The sequence below is a fragment of the Sinohyriopsis cumingii genome, chromosome 1 (genome assembly GCF_028554795.1).
Source record: "Sinohyriopsis cumingii isolate HCF-2022 chromosome 1, ASM2855479v2, whole genome shotgun sequence".
Classification (NCBI taxonomy): Eukaryota; Metazoa; Mollusca; class Bivalvia; order Unionida; family Unionidae; genus Sinohyriopsis; species Sinohyriopsis cumingii.
In genome coordinates this window covers 99,633,770-99,650,565 of record NC_142961.1, presented here as the reverse complement: position 1 = coordinate 99,650,565, position 16,796 = coordinate 99,633,770, and the positions used below count along the sequence as shown (strand labels likewise).

Here is a 16,796-nt window from a genome sequence, read left to right as displayed (position 1 = left end):
AAATGCTGACCTAACTCTGTCAAAGATGATTTAAAAACAGCGTCATCCGAAAAAATTCTTCTTTATCTTTTTGCTCGACTATATGGTATCCCATTTTTATATGATTTAGGATGGCATGAAGAATATTCAACATATTAATGAATTTTCATATTTTAGCATGAACCATGGTAGTAATGTCATTATTTTCATTTTTCACGACATCTACGTCCAAAAATGATGCTTTAATTTTAGAGACATTGAATGTAAATTTTATTGTTGGATGTAATTTGTTTAAACTGTCTATAAAATAATAAAGGTATAAAGATGTTGTCTAAAAATCTTAACCATACATCTGGTTTTAATAGGAATTTTGTTTTAGAAAATCATTTTCTAAATTTCCCATAAATAAAGATGCGTAAGCAGGTGCCATAGGACTACCCATTACTGTTCCCATTTTATGGAGATACTTTGTATTACCGAATTGAAAAAAAGTTATTTTTGAGCACAAGTTTTATCAAATCACAAACATGTTATTTTGATAGTTTATATGTATATTCATTTTCTTCAAGATAATACTTACACACTTCGATACCATCATTGTGTGTTATATTCGTGTAGAGTGAAACCACATCAAGTATAACAAGTTAGTTTTGGTAAAGATTTCAATTTGGTAATGAAATCAAAAGTATCTTTGACATATGAAGGTAGTGATTTCATCAGTGGTTGTAAAATGTGATCAGTATATTGCGATATATTATTTGTAATTGAGTTATATGTAGAAACAATGGGTCTACCTGGATATCCTAAAGGTAGTGACTTATCAACCGTTTTATGTATTTTTGATAAAATATGAAACAGGTGTGCGTATTTTATTTGGGAAGATATCTAGTTCATCATATATGGAACAATCGTGTACAGAGATTTGATTAATAATGAAATTCTGTTTCATATTATACTTGGTATATTATCTTTGAAAGGGGTGTTTATGACATTTTTGTGGTTGTATACCATGTTTGGGCTTGTTTACCATGTTCGGGGTTGCATACCATGTTTGGTGTCTTATGCCATGTTTGGATTTGTATACCATGTTTTGGGGTTGTATACCATGTTTGGGGTTTCACCTCCAGGTTCTTGATAGTTTGGTCAGTATTATACAATCTATAATAGCGGTGATAATTTGTGCTTCTTTTCATACGTGGTTATTGGTGACAAAGTTTATCACTGTAAACTATTATGTTTTGATATTTACATTTATGTACACGACCAATAAAAGAAAGAGAAAATAGCAGAAATAATGAGCAACACGGCAGAATTAAAATGTAGTAAATAAATAAGTACATTATGAACTAGTAAAGAACACCTAACACAAGGTAGGTTTAAAATATAATAAACAAATACGTACATTGATCAACTAGCAAGGAACCTATAAATCATTTAATATACAGTAAGTACATTCATTATCTAGTAAGGAAAAGATAACTCATTTAATATACAGTAAGTACATTTATTATCTAGTAAGGAACAGATAACTCATTTAATATACAGTAAGTACATTTGTTATCTTGTAAGAAACAGATAACTCATTTAATATACAGTAAGTACATTTGTTATCTAGTAAGGAACATATAACTCATTTAATATACAGTAAGCACATTTATTATCTAGTTAGGAACATATAACTCATTTAATATACAGTAAGCACATGTATTATCTAGTAAGGAACAGATAGCTCATTTAATATACAGTAAGTACATTATTATCTAGTAAGAAACATATAACTCATTTAATATACAGTAAGTACATTTATTATCTAGTAAGTAACTTATAGCTCTTGGCAAAAGTAACATGCAGTAAAGATATAGTTACATGTACAGTGATCAACTAACAAGGAACAGATAATTCATGACAGATTTATGATAAAGGAAATAAATAAGGGGTGCTCTACCTTTATTCTGAGAGAGTGACAGGTGTAAGGTGATTCTCTTAGCATTTGCTACATGCATAATGGAGAGAATGTTGGCCCAAATTATTTTAACAGTTATTAAAATAGTTAAACACATTTTGTCACATCAGACAACACTGCTTCTGAAACTGCAATGAATAAATTACTGTATACTCTATAACCCAAATTACACCCATTGATTATGCACCAAAATAAAGTGATTTAAAAGTACTTTTTACGATATCAAAGATATACAGCATCTTTTTTGAAATGGCTAGTATAGCCAGCATGGAAAACCTGGGAAATTAGTTTCCTTTAAATAATCTAACCCTATCCAAAATATGAAACTGTAGAGTGCTTCCTAACAACCCTGATCAACCAGCAAAGAAGAGGTAACTCTTGGCATAATTAAAACTAAATAAGTACATTATCAGTTAGCCAGGAACAGATAGTTCATGGCAAAGTTAAAACAAGTACATAAATAAGTGCATTATGAAAAAGCAAAGGTCAAGTAAATTGTGGCAGAATTATAACAATGTACATAAATAAGTACATTCGTCGTCTAGCAATAAACGAAGATCTCATGGCATAATTAGAACAAAGTAAATAAATACATTTATCAAATTGCAGGGAACATATAACTCATGGCATAATTAGAACAAAGTAAATAAATTAGTACATTATTAACTAGAAAGGAGCAGATAACCCATGGCAGAAGCACAACAAAGTGCCTAAGTATGAAAATTATCAGCTAGAAAGGATCATGTATCTCATGGTAGAATTAAAACTAAATACAAACAGTATCTAATAGCAATAAATAACAATATAATCTAAAGCATGAAATTTAGGTCTGACTTTGTATTTATGCACACAATTGCCTTCAGTTATCTTTTGTACAAATTTTGGGGTCAAAGGTCACACTTGAATGATTTGTTTTAATCACATTTTTATTTCTATAACTTTCACGTGATTTGAGATTAACGGATTAAACTTTATTCTATATAACATCCTAAAATGGTTATCATGTACCAAACAGGGATGAGGATGTTTTGTTGTTACCAAATGAAAATGGTCTGGAAATTGAATTGAGTACAAGTCCACCACATCGACCTTATTTAAGATCTTGTTATTGCACAAGAATGTTGGAGATGGTTTCAAGACTCAGCTATCAAATAGAAGAAATAGTCTGAATTTAGATTTCTGTATCATTTGGTTCAATGAATGTTCATGAGAGGGATTCTTCCAGGCTGAACAACATATGGCAATGTCATCGATGATGTAGTTAAGCTTGAGTGAGAACAGGGACACACAACTTAGGTTTATATGATTTTAATGTGGTTTTCATTTAAGTCAGCAAGTAATTCAAGTGAGAAAGCAATTAAACTCACCATTATGACAAGTCAGTCATATGCAAATTGATCTTACAGTGTTTATAAAAATGCTATTTTTCCCATTCAAGTAGGCAGAAGTGTACACTAATGGGGTAGAGGGGTAAACTTAAAAACAGTGAGGTTGTGTTGAGTGGCTATCTATTTATGTTAGCTGGTTAGCTTGACAGACATGTCAGTGAAAGGATGCTGATTTAAATGCTACCACTGAATTAGTCTTTGACAGCTGTTATGATGTGTCCTTGGCAAGACAGTTTACTTTTTGTTCCAGCACATATCTTGTAAAACACGACTCAAAACCAAACCATTTCCATATCATTTCCACTCTATAACTGTACCATGATGTCACATTAAAGTATGAAACTTTATTCTATAAATCATCATAAATCTTGTGTCCTGTACCTAATTGGAGGATTGTTAGTCAATATTTGTGCAACTTTCAATTCATTTGAGATCAAAGATGTGATGTGATGTGATTTGGATTTTTAACGTAGCTTTAACAATTTTCCAGTCATATCGCTACGATGTCTGCAATGTGGCAGTTTATAGTGATGTCTAGCACTGGGGCATTATGCCGCAGACATGTAGCATGATGTCCCACCCAGTCACATTATCCTGACACCGGGCCGACCAGTCCTAACACTAACCTCTTAATGCTGAGCGCCAAGCGAAGCAGCTGTTAGTACCATTTTTGTAAGTCTTTGGTATGACTTGGCCGGGGATCGAACCCACGACCTCCCGCATCCGAGGCGGATGCTCTAACCACTAGGCCACCGGAGCGGTTTTGAGATCAAAGAATAAAACGAGGTATTCATTTACATCAGCATTGAATAGTGGCATGCAACACTTTGGAGGAGGGGGGGCTCCCATCTTCAAGGTCAAGATAACAAGTGACTATTTCAAGTTTTCCATTACACTTTTATCCCTATAACTTATGCCATTGGATTCAATTGAAGGTCCATCTTGAAGGTGAAGATCATAGTTCAGTATTTTCTCATTACACTATCTTTTCATTGTTATAAGTTTAGACATATGTCATAAAACTTGGTATACTTTTAGCTTATTATTAGAGGTAATGATGTAACCACATGTGTGATCCATTATTTATATATCTCTATTGTTATGACTCTATGGTTTTAAACACAGAAATAGCAAAGAGCAAAAAGCAACAAGTTTTGTAATATTCAACACATAATTTATTTCCCTTAATTATGAAGTGAAACTTTAAAAAGAATTTACAGTATTGCAAATTAAATCCCCAAATAGTCCAAGAAGTTCCATTTCCAGTCTTACTGAATAAAACTCTAATATATTCTAGTGGTGATCAAAATAAGATCTAATGCCAAAGGTGTTGATGAGCCTGTAGTCTTGAATGTACTAATGTACCAGTGACCTGAAGTGTGATGATGTGCCAATAGTCTTTTGAGGAATCACAGCAATATTATCCAAGATTCGAATTCACTATAATTTCAAGTTAATGTCTCTGTCCAAGATAAGCACTTTGTAATTCTTGTGAATAATAATTTGAATAAATAAATGTACCCAAACCAAAAGTTGAATACAACAATATAAATGATTTCTGCCACATACATTATCAGAGGAATGAATAATGTTTCAAGCAACACAATTATATAAAAAGCTAAGACACATAAAAATGCTAGAATGTAGGACAAAAGTTAATTTCTAGAACAATCTAAGTTGTAAACAAGACAAGGTCTGTTACTAAAATTATAATAAAGAATATGGTAAACAACAGGTACGCCTGGTTATCCATCTGGAAATCGCTATGTCCTTGACTCAGACCAAGATAATGATCCTAGTATTTAACCTACAGCTGTTACTTTTGTGACAGAGTCATCAAGGTAATAGCATTATGTTTATTTAATTTGTATCATTTGTGTGCTTTATTAATATTTATATGTTTTGTGTAATTGTATTGTTCTTCACCTCGTCCGAAATCACGTTCATGTCATGCCTAACTAGCAAGATATTTTTGTAAGCAACATAATACATAATGTATATTTCTCTGTGTGATACTTCATAATTATACATGTCTATAATGTCAATGACCCTGTTGCAAAAGACAGTGATAATTCACCATCAACACATGTTTGTTACATTGATGATTCAGATTTAAATGGGCCTTTTGCTCTTAACTTGACTAGGTCCCTTACTCTTTATCTGTCTAGTTCCTTAATCTTTATCAGACTAGGCTGCTTAATTCTTTATCAGACTAGGCTGCTTAATTCTTTATCAGACTAGGCTGCTTTATTCTTTATCAGACTAGGCTGCTTTATTCTTTATCAGACTAGGTCCTTAGCTGTCTGGGCCCCTCACTCTATAGCTGCCTGCGCCCCTCACTCTATAGCTGTCTGGGCCCCTCACTCCATAGTTGTCTGGGCCCCTCACTCTCTAGCTGTTTGGGCCCTTACTCTCTAGCTGTCTGGGCCCCTCACTCTCTAGCTGTCTGGGCCCCTCACCCTCTAGCTGTCTGGGCCACTCACTCTCTAGCTGCCTGGGCCCCTGACTCTCTAGCTGTCTGGGCCCCTCACTCTCTAGCTGCCTGAGCCCCTCACTCTCTAGCTGCCTGGGCCCCTCACTCTCTAGCTGTCTGGCCCCCTCACTCTCTAGCTGTCTGGCCCCCTCACTCTCTAGCTGTCCGGGCCCCTCACTCACTGGCTGTCCTGGCCCCTCACTCTGTAGCTGTCTGGGCCCCTCACTCTGCAGCTGTCTGGGCCCCTCACTCTGTAGCTGTCCAGGCCGCTTACTCTTTATCTTACTAGGTCAACTATCTTTAAACAATTTGTGCACGAAACCTAAGCTAGAACATTTCCAATGTCAGAAGTTTCTTACATAGATGGCTAAATTTTAAACAACCTGTTTACCAAACTGTCTGAGATTTTCTAGTTTTAGTTTCATGCAAAAGAAATTCATATAAGTTTCTTGAGGAAGTAATTGACAAAAAATGTATCATTAGCCAATACGTTATAGATAGGAAACATTGGCTGTATGATGATGAAAACGTTTGATGTATGATGATATATTCAATTATAGATGACAAACAGTGGATACAGGTACTATATATTATGGTTGGTCTAACTTGATTTAATTATCCCAAAATAGGCATTTTTCTTTTAATAACTTTGGCTACATCACTGGGTCAAGGTCTTGGACTGGTTTGATAATGAATGATCTTGCATGTGCTTGACAATGCTTGCTCCAACTTTGAAAGTCATATTTTTGTCTGATTTTAACCACTTTTCAAATATAGGTTTATTTGAGCGTTTTAGCAAACTAGAGACTTTTTCTGATCCAATTGTTATCAGATTTTGGTTAATTTGTTCAAATAATTAAGATCATTGATAAGTACAGGTATGAGAAAGTTTGATATCAGTGTATATTGAGGTGAACATGCATGTGATTGTCTGAACTTATCAGTACCTTATTGACTATTTCTGATCATATGTTGATCAAACTTGGTATAGAGCTTTATGTCACATGGTACATATTATACGCTTACAATGATCAAACTTGGTATAGAGGCTAATGTCATATGGTCATATTGTACTTTAACAATGATTAAACTTGGCATAGAGACTTATGTCATATGGTGCATATTGTACTTTTACAATGATCAATCTTGGTATAGAGGCTTATGTCACATGGTGCATAATGTACTTTTACAATGATCAAATTTGGTATAGAGGCTTATGTCACATGGTGCATATTGTACTTTTACAATGATTAAACTTGGTATAGAGGCTTATGTCATATGGTGCATATTGTACTTTTATAACGATCAAACTTGGTATAGAGGCTTATGTCACATGGTGCACATTGTACTATGATCAAACTTGAGGCTTATGTCATATGGTGCACATTGTACTTTTACAATGATCAAACTTGGTATAGAGGCTTATGTCATATGGTGCATAATGTACTTTTACAATGATCAAGCCCGATATAGATTAAAGACATTATTTTACACATGATTGACACGGCTTTTTACCACTTAATAGATGCTATCTCTGACCCACATTTAATCAGATTTGTTAAAGCAGCCCATATCATCAAGATAATTTTGATTAATATTAACCAGTGCATATTTATATCAGGTGATCTTGCATCTGAGACAATGGCTTTTTGTTTTACCACACTGGTCATGGGGGTTTTGATAATACATCGATCAAACTTGAAAAATAGGCCTGTATCATTAAGTGTTTGTTGAATTTAATAATAAGTGAAATTCAGGCATATTAAAGAAGTAGCTTCCAAGTGGTCTCTGGTTTTCACTTTATTTGCCTGAGTTCTTCCTCCACCAGATGTGCTGTCTGCCATGTATAGCCTATCATATCATGAAGAATGGCATTAAAACACATGAACAATAGCAAATATTAATGTTAATTGCCCATGTATATTTTGTTATATTTTCATAAAGTATGCAATATAAAATGAACGAATTACATCTTCCAAACATTCCGATTAAAACATAATCTATTGATTTACTAGGATGAGAATTACTTCCTTGCCCCATGCATGCTTCGTCAGAAAACACCAGAAGATGTTATCTGCCCAAAACCAAATCCTCAGATGGACACCTCGTCAGTACTGTGCTATGTTTTTGCAGAGAAATATTTGCCTTCTCCGATCTTTCATAGACTTCTTGCTGCCTGTGTTGCTCATTGGCCACTAGCCACAAAGAAGAAAGAGAAGTTGCAAGAAAATCAGATTTTCTGTGGTTGTGGTGTCTTTCAGCTGGACCAGTTCCACAAACTAATCCTACACTTTAGGGAATACGTCATATTTGTGAGAGTCATCAGAATGGGGATCAAGGAGAAGACTCCTTCTTCAGAGGTGTGCATTGGGGCAAGAGAGTTCATCACTTCTATGCTTTCCAAGATTATTGGATACCTGAGCCAGAACCTGAGATATGAGTTGTTTATACAATGTCCAGAATACAACGGCATCAGTGTCAACAGCCTGATTTCTGTGTCCCTTCTTGAAGAGAATACAGAAGTACGCTGTGATTTCCATGACAACATTATTGTGTCGTATAATCTGCTGAAATTCTGGTTTAACATTCAGGTGAGTACTAGCATATTGTTGCATTCTCATTTTATTTCTCAGTATGTTTCCTTAAACACTTGCAATATTATGTTATATTATTTTATCAGAACTGAGCGCCACATTATATCAAGTTTAATAGCACTGAGATAGTGGATTATAGTCATAAAACTTATATAATCATATTTGATCCAGAATCAAACCAAAATTCTGTTTACTATGACTACAGTAAAATAAAACTTATCTGATCTCGCCCATGTGTACACTGCATATAGAAGCATGCACTCCTCATCTGACACTCATAATCTCACTGTTCCCACTGTTTAAGTAAAGTCATATGGACAATGTTCTTTTGCATACCAGGATGATAAGGAATGAATTATCCAAAGATTGATCTCAAAACTCACTTTTTCGACTACATGAACATACTTAAAGACTTAATAATGTTTACATTTTTAATGTTTGTCAACATGGTTTTGTTTTGTAATTTCAGGATGATTTTTTATATGATATTGTTGTTGTAAATGTTTTTTTGTCTTATCTAATTTACTAAAGTGCATAGGTTTTTTGAAGATTAGGCTATACTAAGTCTATGTTTTTTATTATTATTATTATTATTATTCTCAGGCAAAGTCATTTTACTGAATGGAACACTGATTGATATGTATGTACTAGCTCAGAAGCAGTGTATTTTAGCCATGCAATGGGAATGTCATTTTTTCAAGTTGAATTAAACTTCAGTGTCATCATAATGCTAAGAAAGGATTAATATTCATTTGTCCATTTTGTCTGAAAGTTTGATATACATGAAATGTCAAATAAATCCCACATCCTGTGAATTTTATTTTGTTTAAATTTCAGGACCAATCTGGAGATGTTATTGCTTGTAAGTATATTGTATTTCCTAATTCATAATTGGCTTTAACTAGTTTTGACTATGATCAGATCTTGATCAGGATCATCTCTTTTATTCTTGCCTGCAGTGAATGTTATAATAATATGACTCTTGGAATGACTATAATCTGGTGTTGATCATGATCAGTGCTTTTTTGTAGGAATATGATCTGTTGTAGAAAGCTTGGTCTGACTATGACTTTTTCTCAGTGTTTCACAGTTGTTTAGCTGTCAGAGTTACATCAGATGTACCTCAGTCCCCTTATAATGACCAATATATACTTATGGGGACATCTAATGTACCTCAGTCCCCATATAATGACCAAGATACACTTATGGGGACATCTAATGTACCTCAGTCCCCTTATAATGTCCAAGGTACATTTATGGGGACATCTATGTACCTCAGTCCCCTTATAATGGCCAAGGTACACTTATGGGGACATCTAATGTACATCAGTCACATTATAATGACCAAGACACACTTATGGGGACATCAACTGTACCTCAGTCACCTTAAAATGACCAAGAATATATGTACTTAGTTCTGGCTTTGTCAAGTAGTTTTATCTGTGGAGACTGGTATCATACCCTCAAATATCTGGATGGAATCTTTTGTGCATTGTGTGAGTTTTGTCAGAACCTCTTATGGTCCATTTGTTGAAGCTTCTTTTATAAACCTAATCCATGATAGTATTTTCCTGCTTTTCTGAGAATCTCAGAAAAGGAATGTGCTTCAAACCTAGATCATAGTAAAACATTACAATTCAGCAATAATTACAAGTTCATTTCTCTTCTTTGGCAGTCTGAGTGTTTTGGTAAAGAACCAGCTTCCTTCAGTAGGTAAATGTATAATAGGATCCTAATAATAAGTTACCTCTGTAGCTCCTCTCCATCTCAAGGTCCCCAGTCCAAGTAATATTAGTCAAGTCCCTTTCACGAACCCCGGTCAGAGTCATATAGCACCACTACCTCTGAAGGTCACCAGTCTGTGTCATATTGGTCAAGTCCCTTTTCAAGATCCCTGGTCTGAGTCAAATTGCTCTACCATCTCTGAAGGTCCCCAGTCTGATTATTGTAGTCCCTCTCCCTCTCAAAGTCTCCAGTCTTAGCCTTGTAGCCCTATTTTCATTCAAGGTCCTCAGTCTGAATCACCACTATTTCCAGGTGGGTTGAATTCACTATTAACAGAGCTTATCAATCTGTCACTGAGTGGGACATGTCATTGATGTGAATTAAAGTCCATAAAGTTAAGGCTGTTTCTATTTCATGGATATATGATAATTATGCACCATTGGATTGTTTCTATTTCATGGGTCTATGATAATTATGCACCACTGGAGGACATTATAAATGCTGTGTTTTTTTCAGTTAGACGTTATTTTCTCCTTCTATCTTCAAACTTTTGGTGCACCAGAGAGAAGGCATATTTCCTTGGGCCCTATAGTTAAAGCACAAAATATATATTAATCTGCTGCCAACTTACAGTAGTTAACACTTTTACTATAAAGGTGTGTGTATTATTTTTTTAAATGCCATTTTTTTTGTGGGTCATCAACAGGTAATTGATAAAGGCAATAGTGATATTTAATGTCTTATTGCTGGTAAACATACTTTAGTGTGTGGTTGTAAAATTAGATTTAATTATGTAAAACTTAATTGTCATTACTGAAAACTTTCATTATCTTATGTCATCACAACATTGTATGGGCCTGTGATGTGGGAATCAGACTGGGTCTGAATTTTGTGATATATAATAGGAGGAATGAAGTTACAAGCTTGGACAATGGTGCGTTTGTCTCAGAAGAAGTAAGCAAGGTATTTGTGACAGGTAATTATCATGTAACTAAAATTAGTTTTATAGAAAAAACTACATTTTCACTAAAAAGTTCTTATAAAAAATGGTTGGGTTGTAAAGGTAATGAGCATAGATATGACATCCCAATATGGCCACCATAGCATCCACCTTGATAATCTTTATTCACTATTGTTCCTGAATAGAAGTCTATTTGTTTTGACATGGAGTTTTCACCAGAGGACTGCTCATGGTGCCTGATTTGTCCTAGATGAAAATAGTGCTTACATAACCTCCTGTATCACCACCATCTTGAAGACCATGTTACCAAAGCTCCTTTTTTTTTAACATCAACTTTGGATTATCACCCCAAAAAATTCTTACGATGTTTAGCTTGACCTAAACAAAAATATTTTTTTCAGACATCAAACAGGGTCGTCATAGCCGGTATTGAAACAAATGTTATTGCTACTTTTCCTGGATGGAATCCGTCTTAACGTTCAGTTTTTATGAGAAAAATGTCAAGCATGACCATAATCATTTTGAAATTTTTGTTATTGCCAGTTATCGTAATTGTAAATTCATTGGTTTTTTGGACTGCATACACTTCAGGTTTCAAATATCCCTACCTAAGTTTTAACCTAATTATGTCTTATGCTTGCCTGTATATGTATTATGCTATTCCAGTGAATTAAAAAAATTGCATTTGTTAATTTCTATTATCATTTTTTTCACTCATTAAGTACATTAGAGATTATTCTTAAAGAATGCCTACTGCATAAGAATGAGTTAGATGTTAAGCAAAACGGGTATTTATAGTTTGACTTGTCGATGAAAATTCTTAGAGTAGACATGTCTCTGTAACTTTAAAACATGTCTGAATTTTTCTGATCAGAAAAAGGACAAATCAATACTGCTGTACAAATTTGAAAGGAAGAATATTAGAGTGATGTAATTCAGCACTGAGATTTAGCATTTCGTCATGCTCATCCCACAGACAATAATTGGATCTCACCACATGTCAGAATTGGTGGACTTCATGATTATTTTACAAAAGACATGTTGACTGTTAAAATGAGTGTTGAATTAAATAATTTGTCAGTATCTTTTATGTTTGTATTCTGGTTCTAATAACATGGATTTAGTTTGTTTTACCAAGTAGTTTGTCCTGATGCAGGTCCAGGTTAATAATAAAATATTTTATTTTTCTTCTGCATATTAAGTTTTGATCAAAATCACAAACATTGCAGAATATTGGGGTAACTGAAATCAGTTTGTCAATAATCCACAGAGTCAACAATACCCTGCACCTACCCACACATTTCCCAGTGAATAATATCAGGCCCACATGGGGCCCTTGTTTATTGTTTGCTTTTGTCAAGGAAGGGAACAAGGAGACCTTCTACAGCCTGAAATACTATCTCCGTGTAAGGTTTTAACCAATCTGACAGCAATTCAGAAATCCGTCTTGCTTCATAAATATGGATGCTTTCACCCACTCTGACAGCGGTTCCACAATCCATCTGCTGTCATAAATATAAACATTTTCACATGTGCTGACAGCAATTCCAAACTTCTACTGTCTAGATAAGTTTGGATATTTTCACTTACTCTGACAGCGGTTCCACAATCCATCTGCCATCATAAATATAAATATTTTCACATGTACTGACAGCAATTCCAAACTTCTAAAGTCTAGATAAATTTGGATGCTTTCACTTACTCTGACAGTGGTTCCACAATCCATCTGCCATCATAAATATAAATATTTTCACATGTACTGACAGCAATTCCAAACTTCTACTGTCTAGATTAGTTTGGATATTTTCACTTACTCTGACAGTGGTTCCACAATCCATCTGCCATCATAAATATGAACATTTTCACATGTGCAATTCCAAACTCCCACTCTCAAGATAAATTTGGATGTTTTCACTTACTCTGACAGTGGTTCCACAATCCATCTGCCATCATAAATATGAACATTTTCACATGTGCAATTCCAAACTCCCACTCTCAAGATAAATTTGGATGTTTTCACTTACTCTGACAGTGGTTCCACAATCCATCTGCCATCATAAATATGAACCTTTTCACATGTGCTGACAGCAATTCCAAACTTCTACTGTCTAGATAAGTTTGGATGTTTTCACTTACTCTGACAGCAGTTCCAAAATCCTTCTGGCTTCATGAATACAAACATTTTTACACACTCTGACAGCATTTCCAAACTCCCACACTCAAGGTAAATATGGATGTTTTCACCTATATTGACAAAATCCCCTTGCCTTCATGAATATGGTTGTTTTCACGAATTCTATTAGTGGTTCAAAAATTCCTCTGCCTTAATAAATATGCAACTTTCACATTTATATATTAATTGTAGTGCATGAGTCACAGACTTGTTGCCAGATATTTAGTACATTATATGTACCATAAGCTAACTTATCGGTGAACAGGGATAAAAATAGGGTGGATTGTGTGTTGGTGTACCTTGTAGTTTAAACCCCAGGAAAAGTGTTTCATACATCTTACATGAAATTAAAAAACTATTTTTCTGTGAGTTTTTCTTTATGTGATAAAGATTGGCTTTTGATACATTTTAAATTAAAATAAAATTTATTTTCTTTGTGTGTTTCTTTATCTCGTATAGAGTTAGAAACATTTCATTATAAATTCTGTTATATATGTACATTGAAATTTTGTTCCAGCAAGAGAAACCAAGAAAAAGAGAAAAGTAAAGCAGCAAATATCCATAAAGCTACCCAGCATGAAGAGGAAAAGGAAAAGGAGCAGTGCATTGAAAGGACCGGTGGCAAAGAAAATTTCAAACACCAGTCAGTCAGTTGTACCAGACAAAGCAGAAATCACTGATGTTAAGGAGAGCAAAAAGACAGGTATCACTTACTTAACATGATGTACCAGATGAATTAGAAATCACTGATGTTAAGGACAGTAAAAAGACAGGCATCTGTTACTTAACATGATGTACCATATGAATTAGAAATCACTGATGTAAAGGACAGTAAAAAGACAGGTATCACTTAACATGATGCACCATATGAATTAGAAATCACTGATGTCAAGGACCGTAAAAAGACAGGTATCTCTTATTTAACATGATGTACCTTATGAATTAGAAATCACTGATGTTAAGGACAGTAAAAAGACAGGTATCACATACTTAACATGATGTACCATATGAATTAGAAATTGCTGATGTTAAGGACAGTAAAAAGACAGGTATCTCTTACCTAGTTAACATGCTGTACCATATGAATTAGAAATCACTGATGTTAAGGACAGTAAAAAGACAGGTATCACTTACTTAACATGATGTACCATATGAAGTAGAAATCACTGATGTTAAGGACAGTAAAAAGACAGGTATCTCTTATTTAACATGATGTACCTTATGAATTAGAAATCACTGATGTTAAGGACAGTAAAAAGACAGGTATCTCTTACTTAACACGATGTACCTTATGAATTAGAAATCACTGATATTAAGGACAGTAAAAAGACAGGTATAGCTTACTTAACACGATGTACTAGATTATGTGTTCTCATTGGCAGCCCTTTTCTAAAATTAACTGGCAGGGGCTTATAATAAGTGATAAAACATTGTCTTGGATGTTTCCTGCACCAATATTAGACTCTAGCTTATTTCTTGATGTTGTACAATGTAAAGTGTCAAATTTAATGACATTCCTCGATCATTATTATCCTTATATATTAAAGAAATGCATTTATTTTGTTTGTAAGTGACTGCTTCAGCCAAAAATCAATATATCTCACCCAGTCAGTGATGAAACAAAAACTAACTCAATTGATTCCATTTATATATATATATGATTCTTTGCCACCTGGTCATTTATACAGCAAGGAAATATATAAATGCAATACAACTTCAAAATACCCAAAATGGTGCTTGATGCTTGACTGGTCATGTATATTGCTAATATTTTTTGGAAGTTTATTGGCTGTTTGTTTTATCTTGAACTGGAAGTGTGCTTGATTGCTTTTGAAAAATAATTAAGTGATTACAATAAGACCCATACTCGATTCAAGAGAGATTTATTTCAGCTAGTGTTATTACTATGAGTAGTGAGGTTTTCCAGAACTCTACCCTCAGTCATGGATAAAGGTCAAGCATACAATATATACAAATTATGCATATCACTAGTATTAACCAAATACATAGTATGATATTATTTTGGGCTCTGACACTGAACTCAAGAATAGTGAAATTCTCTCTGATCAACAGTAAACACCAGTAAGTAACCAGACATAAAATTCTGTTTACAGGAGTGTCTTGTTCAGATCCTGAATTGCTCTGTCAAGTTCTAAAGAAGTCAACACAAGTTGCTTCTTCCAGTCGAAGGACTCTGGAAGAAAACTGCCAAAGAGCTGGGCTGAAATTTCATGGTGAAACTCCGGGTAATGGGAACTGCTTCTTTGAGGCTGTGTCTAGTCAACTTCATCGATTAAATTGTGCTGTACAAAGGTCACCACAACAACTACGCCAGGATGTAGTTGCCTTCATGAAGGCTAATGCCATACTGCAGGTAAGTAAAAGACATTGCAATCTAGTATATGAAGACATTTTACTACATATAAGCATGGAGTCTTGAATATGAAGGATATTTTGCTATACGTAAGTAAAGGTCCGTACATTCTGGAATATGAGGACTATACTTTACTACAGGCCAATAACAGTCTATACATTTCTGGAATATGAGGGACAATAGACCATAGGTAAGCAAAAGTAAAAGGAGTCTTTTAATATGAGGGACATTTTTTTATATTTTCCAATATTTTCCAAGATTGAATGAAGCAGCTACATGAAATTAAATGTGTAGACATTATGGGATAACAGGTATACTAAGTCTTAAACAGATGTGTAGACATTATTGGATGGCTGCTAAGTGTTAAGCAAATGTGCAGATATTATAGGATGGCTGGTAAGTCTTAAGCAAATATGTAAGCATTATGGGATGGCTGGTAAGTTATAAGCAAATATGTAAGCATTATGGGATGGAAGGTAAATCTTAAGCAAATGTGTACAAGACAGTTAATTCCATATTCATCAGTCATCTTGTACAAAATGTATCTATGATTCATGCGTGTTTGTACATACATACATACATACATATATACAATTTAAATTGTGTGTGCTGTAATTGTGAGGTAGTTTTATGAAGGTTTGTAAAATACGTGAGAAACAGACACAAATGGAAAAAATGTTCAATTAGGTATATTGGTTATTGTGGAGACTGTGTATAGGAAACTACCAGGTTTGTAGGAAACTTACTGGGACAGGCACTTGAGTTCAGTTACATACAGTAGTCCCTCTCTTGAACGGCCCCCCTGACCATTGGCCACCTGCTTCTTATGGCCTGAACACCTTGCAACAACAAGTTTGTATCCAAAAGTACCCCTCAAGAATGGCCACCCCTCTAACGTGATCAGCGGCCAGCATATTAGTACAAAAATGGAACATGTTCCCCTCACAAGCAGCCACTTTTAAAAAAATGTATCTAGAACCAATATTTAATTCATATCGTGACATAAAATATGTAATCAGATTATCACTATCATCAATACATGTCTCCCAATGTCGTTTCCGTTACTGAAAAACGTGTTGACCAAAGTACATGTAACACTAATATTATTATATCATTGTCTATAAAAGCTGACATTTACAGGAAATGGGCTCAACAATGTTATGATA

The 16,796-nt window shown here is 34.3% G+C and overlaps 1 protein-coding gene across 1 annotated transcript in view; it reads left to right on the top strand.

Moving 5' to 3' along the window:
• LOC149807436 (uncharacterized) overlaps nt 1–16,796 on the top strand; it is a 203,936-nt gene that overhangs the window by 115,204 nt on the left and 71,936 nt on the right. The window contains exons 11-14 of the mRNA XM_089955710.1: nt 7,819–8,394; nt 9,235–9,259; nt 13,774–13,959; nt 15,371–15,630. Coding sequence (XP_089811836.1) covers nt 7,819–8,394; nt 9,235–9,259; nt 13,774–13,959; nt 15,371–15,630 — 1,047 coding nt within the window. The remainder of the gene's footprint in view (nt 1–7,818; nt 8,395–9,234; nt 9,260–13,773; nt 13,960–15,370; nt 15,631–16,796) is intronic.